Below are 12,753 nucleotides of genomic sequence, written 5' to 3'. Positions count from 1 at the left end.
CAAAGGGAGTGAGTGTGTGAAGCAGATGCTCACTATTACGTAGAATCTTACTGGCATTGTGTTTTCTGGCAGTGAAAGATTCTAATATAGAAAATTTTCTTTTGCTAAAAATATTAGAAGTACCAAGGACTATTGCATAAGAAAAAGTTTACAGCAATCTTTCTTCTAGGCAGATGGTACAGTGGAAGACAACAATCATTTCCTTCACCAAAGGAAAACACAACTTGGAGAACAAAGATCTGCAACACCCTGAACACAAACACATATGTGGCGGGAGTGAAATAAGCAGCACATTGTCCTGAAAACACACTTAAGGCTTTACTTTAGCAACAATCAAGAGTAACTGGAGAAAAAGGCATTGTTAATGGTCTGTTCCTTTCAGGAGCACCCAGCTAGAACCAAAGACTTTGTGGGTATCCTACAATTCCTTTTAAATGTTAAGGATTTTTCTCCTTTCATCCCAGCCTGACCTTTAATGATTTCCCCCCTGAATCTTTTAAATAGACCCATTCCTCCTCCTAGGACAGCACATAACGGCATGGTAACAACGTGAGCGGTAAGAATGTAAGATAGGTCATTTACTAAGCTCCACGCCCAGGATGTGTCCGTACAGAGGCCGGCTCGTGTGGAATCACACTGAGGCGAGGCGGCTTGCATCGATGGCCAAGAGACTTCCAGGAAACTCACTGCGGCCACCACCAGTTCATTCACAGGGGGCAGCTGATTCAGAGGCCTTGTCTGTTTAAAGATTCCACAGAAAGTTCCGCCTCCTGGAGAGAACCAAGCACTATCACAGAATTCCTCAAGAAGCCCAAGTCAAAAAAAGGCTCTAGAATCCAGGACTCTAGAGTAAGGATCTGGCAGAGCCTACAAAAACCATGCCCACAGGTAGCCCTTTTTTTTTTTTTTTTTTTTTTGTCCTTTTGGTCCAAACACTTCACAAGGCTTTTAGCCCTCAAAACCCAAAACCCTCCAGGTCTGAGCTTTCTCCTGTAAAGTGCCAGTAGTGAGTTCTCAAGGAGCTTAAAATAAGCATCGTAATTCCAATTGGTCAGAATAATATGCAGGGAGCTCCTACCCAGCCAAACTGGTTAGGCAGCATTGTTACAAAGACAGCGAACCTTCCTAATTCTCTCCCATGGCTTCATTCGCTTGCTACTACTCATCTTCATCACGTCACATTTGGACTGCTGTGAAGGATGTGGCGAGCTACAATTATTGACTGCACTAATGTTTCTATGAATTTTTATTATCAATTGCTAGAAATCAGAGTTGGCTATACAGTCGGCACTCAAGAGACGTGGAAACCACCAATTTCGGCCTACATGTGCTGTCCTTGACATTATTACCATTTCTCTTATCTAAACATCTACACAGAGGGTAACGGGATAACAGAGCCAAGTTTAATTCTAAGCAGATATCTGACTCTGGGCCAAGGAGAGGGCCTGACTGGAAACCGCAGCGTCTGCTCCAGCCCCAGGCTTACCCCTTGCCTCATCCCAGGGGAATACGGAGCCTGTCCTTCGTTAAACAGTTTATCTCTGGGGACAGCAATGACAAGCCTGAATAAAAGGTGATGACTGTGCTGAGGACAGCCCCACTTAATGGAGAGATTAGGGACAGTGTTAGCGACAGAGAGCAGAGTGCAGGAAGTAGCTGTATTTCCTCTCAGCTCATGAACCCACTGCTAAGGCAGCATGCGCAGCATCACAGAACAAGCTTGCAGTATCTTCCCTGGAGGAAGGGACAAGCCAAGGAAAACGGAAGGATTCATGAATTATCTTTGGGACTGTAGAACAGTACATATGTGAAACCAAACACTTCAAGAGAGTTTATTTTTCCCCGTCTGAAACTCCATCTTAATTCTTTGGCAGAATAACCCATTCTATATAAATACGTAATCCTTTATGTATTTTCAGTTTTGAGATATGATTAAAGTAACAGCTTGTTATTTGGGAAAGAACAAGGAGGAACAGTAATCCATTAATCTGTGGAAATCACACATACCCCGTTCTTTCTCTCCGGGCGAGACACTTTCAGGTAAGGAAGGTGAATGAGAAGTAATGTGCAAGTTAAACGCGAAGGTGTCAATCAAGGCTTCGAAGCAAGTTCATGCCGGAATAACGTGACTGCCACAGGACTGATTTTTTGCAATTTAGTGCTATAAACTGACAGCATCTGAATTAAATGAACAAAAAAAAAAAATCAAGCCCTTGATATTAACCAGCCTCCCTTCCCAGGAGAGAGTAAAGTGTTCCCGGAGGAGTGTGTGTTCCTCTTCCGCCGCCACCACAGTGTGTTAGCACCTTACCAAGTGAAGCACAGAAAGAGGGAAAAACATAAAAGCCTCCTGCGGCCAGTCACACAGTACATCCAAGAGAATACATAAAGCTAAGACCCATCACCTAAACTCGTGACATGTATTACACTGAAAACAATGATCTTCATCACTGTAACCAACTGTCCTTTCAGGCTCAGACGACTAGCTTCAACCATCTAGTCTCCTCCTACCCTGTAAGAGTAGTTAGCATCTAATACTTAGGGAGAAATCCTCATTGCTGTACAACATGGTACATGCTTGAAATCTAATGACCCTGATAAAACTGGCTTCAGTATTCGGACCTACAAACATTCCTCCTCAGTCTTGGGATTTCCCAGTAACACTTTACACCTCCAGTGCTTCCGGTGTTTGGTAGTGCTTTCCACACGCTTCCTTCCTCACGAGACCCCCACACTGCCTCTGCGGTAGCCAGGGCAGGCATCGATACCCCACATTACAGATGAACCTGAGACTTCGGAAAGTGACTCAACTAAGGGTCACATGGCTATTAGTAATTGAAAGGGGGACTAGAAACAATCCTAATCCAAAACTCTTCCTCCATACTAATGGACAAGAACTGCTTCTGTCAGTTTGTGCATTAGTAATCCACGTCCTTGTCAACTCCTGGTGACTGCCATCAATTACTAAGGTGACTGGAAAGAAATGGCTCTACTTTGACTGCTTCACTATAAAAAACTTCAGTTGTGAGGTCAGAAAAATTAACTTCTCTCCAGTCCAGTCTCCAAACCTGAGCGTGGCCCTGGAGCGCCTGTGAGAACCTGGGGACAGCAACGAACATTCTGCGTGGACACGGAAGTGCAACGTGGAGAGGAGGCGGAGGCGGAGCTGCCCTCGGAGCGGCGCGGAAGGCACTTCAGACGATGTCCTCGGCAGGGTGGTGGAACGGACGTGCGCCCAGGGTGGAGAACTCGTGCCAGTTCCGCAGGAAGCCCCTGTTGTACTGGCCCGTGTCCACGATGAGCCCCCAGAGGAGCCGGTGCCCAGTCTTCTGCCGAAGGGCCTGCTGCACTTCCCTCTCGGTCACGTTGTAGCTGATGTTTATCAGCTGGATCAGGAAGATGTAGGCCATCCCCGCGGTGATGATCACAGAGTACCACACGCAGGTGAAGGACAGCGCAGAGCTGCGGAGGGGAAAAAGACCAGTCAGCACTGCTGCTGTGTTTGTCACACTCCCCACGCTGTCACCACTCACACAGTTTATAGTGCTCAGTACTCGGGTTTGAACTCAAGAGCCTTCACACTGAACTATATCCCCGGCTCTTTTTGTGTTGTTTGAGATAGGATCTCACGAAGTCACTAAGTTGCCCGGACTGGGCTACAACCTGTGATTCTCCTGCCTCAGCCTCACAGAGTGCTGGTATTACGAGGGCAGGCCACCACGCCTGGCTACACTTGTTTTTTTTTTTGGTTTTTCTCCGGTACCGGGAACTGAACTCACGACCTTGCGCTTGCCAGGCAGGCGCTTTGCCACTGAGCTAAATCCCCAGCCCCTACACTTTTTACTTATTACTGAAGAGTAGTGTATCTTCTCCATCTTCTAAGCTGGAGGATACTTTATCCTCAAAACACCAATCAATAACCAGATTACATTTAATGTATGAGAATCAACATGCTGTGTTTGATAATTATTGGTGCCTCTTTTTTTAATACTCTATAGAACAGCAAGGGCTGGTTTTTACATTTTATGTCCCCCACACAACCGGCACTGTTGCTATGATGGCACTGAACGCATTTGCTCAATGAATAATTCCTAATGGTACTTAACTCAGGAGAAAACAGAGTTGCTGAGATAGCTATAAACATTCCCCCGGAAGCTGAGGGCAGGACCTAGAACAGCTACAAGTTTTAGTCTCCTTTCTTTCCCAGTCCACTGCTGACGAACACAGAGCTGAAGACAACTGCCAACCCAAGAAGTCCTTCATCTACTTAGAAGATCTGTAGGAAGCCATAACATTTCAAACCAGCTACCAAACACCAGATTCCCAGGGCAGGAAAGCTCCTATCAGCTGCTAATGAGGCTGTGTGGAGGGGTCTGCTGTCTGGCACCTGCTATTTCATTGTATTCACTCCAACACTTACAAATGAAGTTAGCTTGAAAGAAACCCATTGGTAAAGCAGAAAGAGACTTCAGAGACATGACATGCAGTAACCTCACCATACAGATGAAGGGGACGTGAAGCCTCTGCACAGGGAAAGCAGGGCCATGTTCTCAGTTAATGTAGAACAATGGCCAAGAATTTCACAACCAAGGAGCCGCCCCACGTGTCTAGGAAAGAACCCTACCCCAGGAGGAGGACCGGTCTATTCCAACAGTGCCCATAAGTGTCTCAGTCTAGGCCGGCAATGAGATCTGTCAATGGACTAACAAAGATACTACCCAGGGGGACTAAGCGGAGAAAGCAGGGATTGTTCCGAAAATGAAGAGCACGAAAAAAGAGGAGTGAGCCACAGACACCGCAGAGCACCCACGTCAGAGAACAGGGCAGGAAAGGGATAAGGAACACGGGCAGGGCTGGGGGTGGGGGCTGTCAAAAGTGGCGGCAGCCAGGCCACCTCTGAAGAATCCCACCTTTTGTAACTGCAAGGAAATCTTCATTATAAATGGGCCCCCACCTACCAGTGCCTAGGAGATTTGACCTAGATAACAGTAACCATGAGTGGTGTTAAAAAAGAAAAAGTAGAACAGGAAAAAACATGAGAGGTAAGGAAGGAAAGGCTAGAGAGACGGTGAGCACTGCTCAAAGGGCCATGTTGCTACCTTGGGCACACAGTGGTCATCTGACTCTGGAATTCACCGATTCTCCCTGGTGACACTTGGGTCTGTTTGTAAAGTACAGCTGCCTCATTTCTTAACCGTCAGTGATCTTTTTCGTATCACCCTAGAAAAACGCACATAATCACTGCACGATTTTGTCAGCAATGTCAAGGATACCCAGCATCCCACAGTGTTTCTGCCTAACTCGCAGCAGATAAGAGCCCCATTCGAGGGCAACCTTTGTTACTTTGCTGGGCTTCCTGATTGTGGGATCCACATCTCACCTGTAATTTGAATAAACTCCAGGACAATAGAAGAGCGCAGTGAAGACACTTCTATCTCTACAAATGGTGTCCAGGGTGAGTGTTATTCCATACACCGAAGTGAGCAGGAAGATCAGAAGGGCAAGTATAAATGCTTGATGGTTTGACTCTCCAACGCAGCTATTTATCCTCAAAACAGCATGGGGGAGGGGGAAGCAAACACGGTTTTAAAGATCTTTATATAACTCACATATGAATAAAGCTGTTAAAACAGGCATACTGTAATATGAACTTCAGTTATTAAAAAGTAAGTTCACTTATTTTTTTCAACTTTAGGGAATTAATAATTTGTCCACTGAGAGATACAATCTTTTATTTGCTGCTCTTTACAGAGTGAAATCCTTATCATTTAGTTCAGGACAAGCTTAAAATACCACCTGGCTAACAAAGCTTCTCCTTATATATATTTATATTTAATATAAATCATATGTATCTGTATGTATGATATATATACATCACATATACATATTTACATTTAAATTTGTATTTGTGTGCTAGGGATTAAATTCAGGACCTTGTGTGTGCTAGGCAAGCATTCCTCCACCAAGCTACATTTCCAGCCCCTCTTCCTAAATATTAGTAGTGCTGCTATTTTTGTTATCACCATGCTAAGGAAGAGATACAGCAGACTTATGAAAACTTAAGTAATGATAAATCTGAGCATTACAGAGTATAGGAAAATATATGTTAAGTATATAAGACAATCCTATGAGACCCAAAGAAATTCGAACTATGGTGTGGAGTGAAGAGTAACTCAAAAATATGCAGACCACCATTCCGGTATAAACAGTCCCGAGCCGTGGCCATCTGTGTGCAGCCTGTCCAGGGGGTCTCTCGAGCCCGTGACCTCAGGAGGCTCCGCTGAGCAGAGGTTTCCTCTAGGAGGGGCCGCAAGGCTCTCTCAAGCCAGCATTTGTAAATGGGCCGGCACACATGGAGTAAACGGCAGAGATGAACAGGTGGAACCTTGGTCACTCACATGCCCTGCTGGCCTTCCTGCCCCCCGCCAGCCCCCTCCTGAAGTGGGGGCATCTACATGCCCAAGAAACATAATTCATGACAATGACTGCCTTATGAGCAATGATGCTACAAACACAAGCTTACTGAATAACTACCCTCCCTTTGGTCACTCCTCAAAGCTCCAGCATTATCTTTAAATGTTGTAGTTTGTACCCTATAGGCCTTATGTGCCTTCCGCTGTCACTGGCCAGCTAGAAGTGCGAAAATCCATTTCTCTGCAACAACTACATAAAAAGTTAACTGGTAGTACCTCACCGCCACAATCCTGGAAGTTATGAGTAGTATCAAAAATGATTAAGGCCAGGCATGGTGGTAGAGGCCTGGAATCCAGCACTCGTGAGGCTGAGACAAGAGGATCGCTGTGAGTTCAAGGCCAGACTGCACTACATAGTGAGAACTTGTCTCAAAAAAAACCACCAACAACAAATGAATAAGGAGGTTTGCCAAGAGAATAAGAGTCACCTAAAAATAGGGAACACTTTCCAGAGCTATGCACTCAACAGGAGTAGCACAGAGAAATACACTTATAATGACTTAAAAAAAAAAAAAATCATTCAACTCTATTAGAAGAAATGAAGAGCAGTTCAAAGAAAAACTGAAAGAAAAAAAAAAAAAAACCACCCCAAACTTCTGTTACTCTCCCTCAGGAAATGACTGAAAGAACTAAATGTGTCAAATCCAAAAAACCGATGACTAAGTGGGAACATCCTAACAGCCCACAAATATCTCCAAGGTGTAAAGCTGGGAAGAAGAGAAATTTTAAGATAGCACAAAGGCAGATCAAATATGGCTAGAGCTGTACGTGAATTTACACCTTCCAGGCCTCCAGATTTTTCCAACGTACCAGACACAGTGATGATCCATTCTCCTCACACACATGCCACAGATCCGGCAATGCCACGCCCGGGCTGGTCGCACCAGCTGGCACTTGGCGCACCAGTCCTCCTTCGCCTTGGTGGGGCTTCCGGCCACCGCCCTGGCGGAACCCTTAAGATCATCCTTCACTGCGCGGCTGCTGAGACTGCCCGAGGGGTCTGCTCCGAGGAACCCCTTGGTCTTCTCCTGCGCTTTTTTGCTCAGACATTCAATTTGGCTGCTGCTCAGGGAGGTGGCATTGCTGGCTGGACTGCTGAGGTAGCCTGGATTCTTCTTGGCTCTGTACAAGGCGAAGAGTATTAGAAATAACCCGCAGGTGAGAACAGCCAGCCGAGCGGGCCCCACGCGCCCTCTGGGGACCACTTCCCGCAGGAACACATAGTACATGTAGCCCAGGGAGAACAGTCCAAGGCTCAGGAAAAACAAAGTCTGTTCTTTCCTTCTGTGAGTGAGGTAGTAGTACCACAGTGCCAGCACAGGAAGGGAGGTCAAAACCACTGCCCCCAGGAGGAAATGCCAGGACGCCACGTGCAGGAAGCCGGGCAGCAGGACCAGTGGCGGGACGATGCTAATGTTAAGTTTTTTCGCTCCCCTAAGCCAAGGAATTCGGAGGCGATCAGAAATCGTATCCATGATTCTTTCGCAAGTCTCTGGCTGTACTGATTTACACATAAACCATCTATGCAGAAAGAGCACAAAGAGAAGGCACTTCATGTAGGTTTGCTGAATTAAAGACGGCACAACACTGAGTGCTAACAGGGACAAATGGTAAAGCAGACCAAAGGCCACGCGTTTCACTTCCTTACTCCTAAACCGGAGCTGCTCACATTCGTGCAGCACTTTTTAATGAGAACAAAAAGATAATGTTTAGAAATTTAACAGTCAACGTTATTTCTTAAATGCACAAGTATAGAGATACATACCCCACACGTACCCTTTAGACCTAGGTGGGTACTTGGTCACAGAACTTCAAAAGAAAATTCACAATGTAGTTGTGCAGACAGCATGAGAATTTTAAAAATACTGGGTAAATTACAAAGCAGCCAAAATCATCGACTGAATTTTTATGATCAAACAATACAAACATTTCTGGGTGGAATCAGGAGAGGGATCTTAGCGGAAAGGTGTGATCCGGGTTTGGCCACGACCGCTGGTCATGTAGAGAGAGGCACTGCAGTGAAGACAAGGCAACACCTGTCTGGGACCCAGGAGGGAAACCAGTCTAGGGGCAACACGGCTCTGCATACGGAAGGCTGGAGGGAAGAACTAGTCAGCCTGGTAACTGGTGAACAGAACGGCGTCCGCTGGCTTTATTTGCACACCTGGGCTATGCTGAACGACTGTGCGTCTCCCAAAATGTGTACGTTAAACCCTAAGCCCCAAGACATTAGCACTGAAGGGTGGGGCTGCCAGGGCCCTGTCGTCCCAGCTTCTCAGGGGGCTGCGACAGGAGAACGGCTTCAGCCTGGGCCTTGGCAACACAGAGGAACCTTGGCACTCAAACAGCAACACAGTGAGACCCTGTCACCAAAATGAAAGGAGGAGGAGAAAGACAAGAAGGAAAGAGGGAGGAATGAAGGAAGGAGGAGGGGTAGGGAAGGAGGGCAAGAGATGAGGCCATCAGGACGTGATCAGGTCATGCACAAGAGCAGAGCCCTTGGGAATGGGACTAGCACCTTCCCACCAGGTGAGGGCACAGCGAGAGGGCTCCATCTCTGAAGCAGAGACGGGCCTTGACCAGCCACTGTGTATGCTGGAGCCTTGATCTTGGATCTCCCAGCCTCCTACAACTGTGAGCAATAAATTTCCTTCACTTATAAATTCCCCCATCTAAAGTCTTTTGTTACAGCAACTCAAAAAGACAAAGGCAGGTATTAGTACTAAGAAGTGGGGATGCAGCTATAACAAAAACCGAAACCTGTGGAAGTAGCTCTGGAACAAGGTGATGGGCAGAGGATGGAAAAGCTTTCAAATGCAAGCTGGAGAACGCCTTCACTGCTGTGAACAGTCCACACAGGGCAATTCTGGTGAGGGCTCACAGAGGAGCTGTAAAGCCCTCAGAAACTGCCTAAGACTGGCGGCGAACCGGCGGCATGCATGCTGCAGCAAGCTGTTCAGTTTTGCCATCACTGGACAGTTGTGCTAGCCACATCACAGTAGAAACATGGATTGCAGCAGCCATTCTGATGAGGCCTTGGTAAAAAGGAGCGGCACGGCTGGAACCTGCAGGAAGGCGGATCCTTGCTGGAAAGTGGCAAAGATCCTGGCTGTTATGTTCATGTCCTAATGTCTTGCAGAGGGTGGGTATTTGGTGGAAGAAATCCTAAACAAGACATTCAAGGCCCTGCATGGATTCTCTTGGATGCTGTAGTAAAACGTGAGAACAGAAACCATTTATAATCAAAAGAGAAGGAGAAACTAAAGATTTGAAACGTTCTCAGCCTGTCCGTTACAAGATGTCAAAGGCCCCTCCTCCAAAGGGCACTGGCAGTAAATACCTGTGACATCCATACGGTGCTAACTCTATAGGGATGCAAGGTGCACGAGCTGTGGAGGACTGGCTACCTCCATCGATTCCAGAGGATGCCCCGGAGAGCCTCAAGGCCACGGCGGAACAGCCACGGGGGCAGAGCTGCGGCGGAGAGCAGCACCAGGGTGTGCCCAGCGGGCCCACAAAGGGAGCTGTGGGAGCACTGGTCAATAAAGACCCACTGACACAATGCCCGGCAGAGCTGTGGGGCCAGTCCCTGAGATGCGACTCTAGTCAGGGAGAGCTGTAGGCGTCTAACTCCAACCCATGAGAGCCACAGTGCGGGCTGTGGAAGAGGGAAAACCTAGCACCATCTCAGTGTGTCTGAAAGGTGGAACATCCGGTCAAGGATTACTTCCTCTCACTTCCGGAATGGGAATGTCTACTGTATGCATGTCCCACTACTGTATCTGAGGCGTGTAATTTATTTCATAGATTCATAGTTGGGAGAAATCCACCTCAGGATGAAACGTCCTTTGAGTCTTCCCCATATCTGATTTAGACGACAATATTTAGACCACACTCTGGATTTAAGGTTTTTGTGCTGACGCTGGAATAAACAAACACTTCTGAGGCTGCTGCGATGGACTGAATGTATTTTGTATGGGAGAACACGAATCCTGGGGGCACAGTAGAATGCCATAGCCCCTTCGCATGTTGAAACCTCATCCTCAGCGCAACAGTATTAAGCAGTGGAGGCTGCAGGGGATGGTTAGGTCATAAGCACAGAGCCCTTACTGAATCTGCCACAGCCGTGATCCTGGATTTCACAGCCTTCAGAACTGTAAGCTATGCATTTCTGTCATTGGTAAGTTCCTTATTTTAAGGTGTTTTGGCATCGCAGCCTGAATACAGTAGGGCAGCCTTGTAAGGAAAGACAGAGTTTAAGATAACTTGGATTTTGGATGTTTTAAAACGTCGGATGAGAACTCGGGAGTGACTGGGAGACGAGCACGTGGGCGTCACGGATGCTGGCAGCCCCTCTCCCGAGGAACAGGGCATGGAGAGAGCAGAGGAGGGAACTCAGGATAGCCCGCTCTCAAAGGCTGGGCGGGGGAAAAGTTAGCAAAGCTAATGGAAAAGCTGTGGTGCTGAGTGACCTCGGCTATGGAAAGAGCATCGCTTCTCTCTCCATCATCAGTGCAAAGTGCTCCATTTTCTCAGTAGGAATTTTAGATTAAGACTAAAAAACCCTACACTTAAAGATACTCGGAAGTCATGGTGGCGCATGCCTGGAATCCCAGCACCTGGGAGGCTGAGACAGGAGGGTCACCCTGAGTTCAAGGCCGGCCTGGGCTACACAGGGAGTTCAAGGCCAGTCTGAGGTATACACTGAGACTTTGTCTCAAAAAAGAAAATGAAAAAAAAAAGGATATCAACATGTCAAGGAAGAATTACAAAGGGGTTATGGACAGTTTGTAGGAGTCTTGTAGGTACAAGACTGCAGAGGTCCCCAGAGAATGCTTCTCATGTCTAGATCAATGCATCAAGTTCTAAGTCAACAATCTGCAGGTACAATGACTTTTTTTTGACAGTACCGAGGACTGAATCCAGGGGCGCTCTATTACTTAACTACATCCCCACCCCACCCCGTTTTTTGAGACAAGATCTCACAAAATTGCCCAATCTGGTCTCAAATTTGCCATCCTCCTGCCTCAGCCTCCTCAGTAGCTGGGATTACAGCCACACACCACTGTATCTAGCTGGCAGAAGTAATTAATGGAAAAAAAAAGTTCCCCACATCCTTATTTTTCCCACATTAAGCTTTCCACAGGACAATTTTTAAACATATAATTATTTATTTTTATTACCAGTTTATTACTGTTGATACAGAACTTTTTCAGTAATGCTAAAAAAATCATCTCTTTGGATAATTTCCATCACTGAGATAACGGTGAAGATAAAAGCTCAATACAATCTGATTAAAACAGTATTTCTGCTTACTCTGAAAATAGTCAATCCAGGGGAGACACATGCCTTCTGGCTACAAGAGCAGGAAAATCATTTTTCAAGGCCCTTTGGGATCAGATGCCACCAATCTCATGCAAGGAGCCTCTAACGAAAAAACCACTAGGATGTAAGAACTTTCTGGAACTAACAGACCCATTTTAAACTTGCAGATTCTGCTGGCTTGCGTCCTTTATGTGTAACATGCCACTATCCCTTGATCTGCCTATTCTCTCCACCACCTTCTCTCTTGAAATGAAAACGGGTAACGTTCTAGTACACGGAGCTGGACAACTGTGTGCTACAGCGAAATTCCTTTTCCTAAAATCCTCACTCTCAATTGCCATACAAAACTCTTAATTTTAAAGCTTTGCTTCAGCAGAATCAGGAGCAAATTCTAAGGTTGCGGACAGCAAAGCTCAAAGTACACGCGGGAGCTCTCACAAGGGCCGGCGGGGTCAGCGCCAGGGAAGGCTCCGTTCTTACCTCTCACAGCCCTCGTCGAGATCCTGGCAGTCACACAAACAAGCAGCCATGTGGTTCTTCTCCCCATTCCGATCTATGTACTCGCAGCAGCACAGGGGCTCCAGCTCGGGTTCTTCGGTTTTCTTTCTCTTTGCTGGCTTCATGGTGCCCTTCAGTCTCGCACCTGTCATGAGGTGCGGGAAGCCCTCAGAAGGTAAAGGTGGAAAGAACACAACTCACATCTTGTAAACACATCCGCTCCTCCGATCAACGCCAACGCCTGAACAACCAAAAATGAGAAGGGGGGAGGGGGTCTCGTTTTCATAAGGCTTTTGTGGGTTCGCGGCATCAGACGGGGCTCCCTGCCCGCTGCCTCGCGTTCCCACGCAGGGCAGACGCCGGCTGGGCTCCAGCCGTTCCCATGGCGACGGCCGACCACGCGGCCCGGGACAGCAGGGCGCGGGCGGTGGGTTCACCTGCGGGCGCGGGCGCGGGC

General features: G+C 47.1%; 1 protein-coding gene across 1 annotated transcript; it reads right to left on the bottom strand.

Moving 5' to 3' along the window:
• Positions 1-895: 895 nt before the first annotated feature.
• Zdhhc23 (zinc finger, DHHC-type containing 23) lies at positions 896-12,463 on the bottom strand (the record flags this gene model as incomplete). Its single annotated transcript, XM_005386410.2, is given in 4 exon segments — positions 896-3,462; positions 5,381-5,548; positions 7,284-7,994; positions 12,279-12,463. Coding segments are annotated over 4 exon segments (1,317 nt in total). The 3' UTR covers positions 896-3,194.
• Between the last annotated feature and the right edge of the window lie 290 nt (positions 12,464-12,753).

The sequence above is a fragment of the Chinchilla lanigera genome, unplaced genomic scaffold, assembly GCF_000276665.1.
Source record: "Chinchilla lanigera isolate Chin_1 unplaced genomic scaffold, ChiLan1.0 scaffold00026, whole genome shotgun sequence".
NCBI lineage: Eukaryota > Metazoa > Chordata > Mammalia > Rodentia > Chinchillidae > Chinchilla > Chinchilla lanigera.
This window is presented reverse-complemented; position numbering and strand designations above follow the sequence as displayed.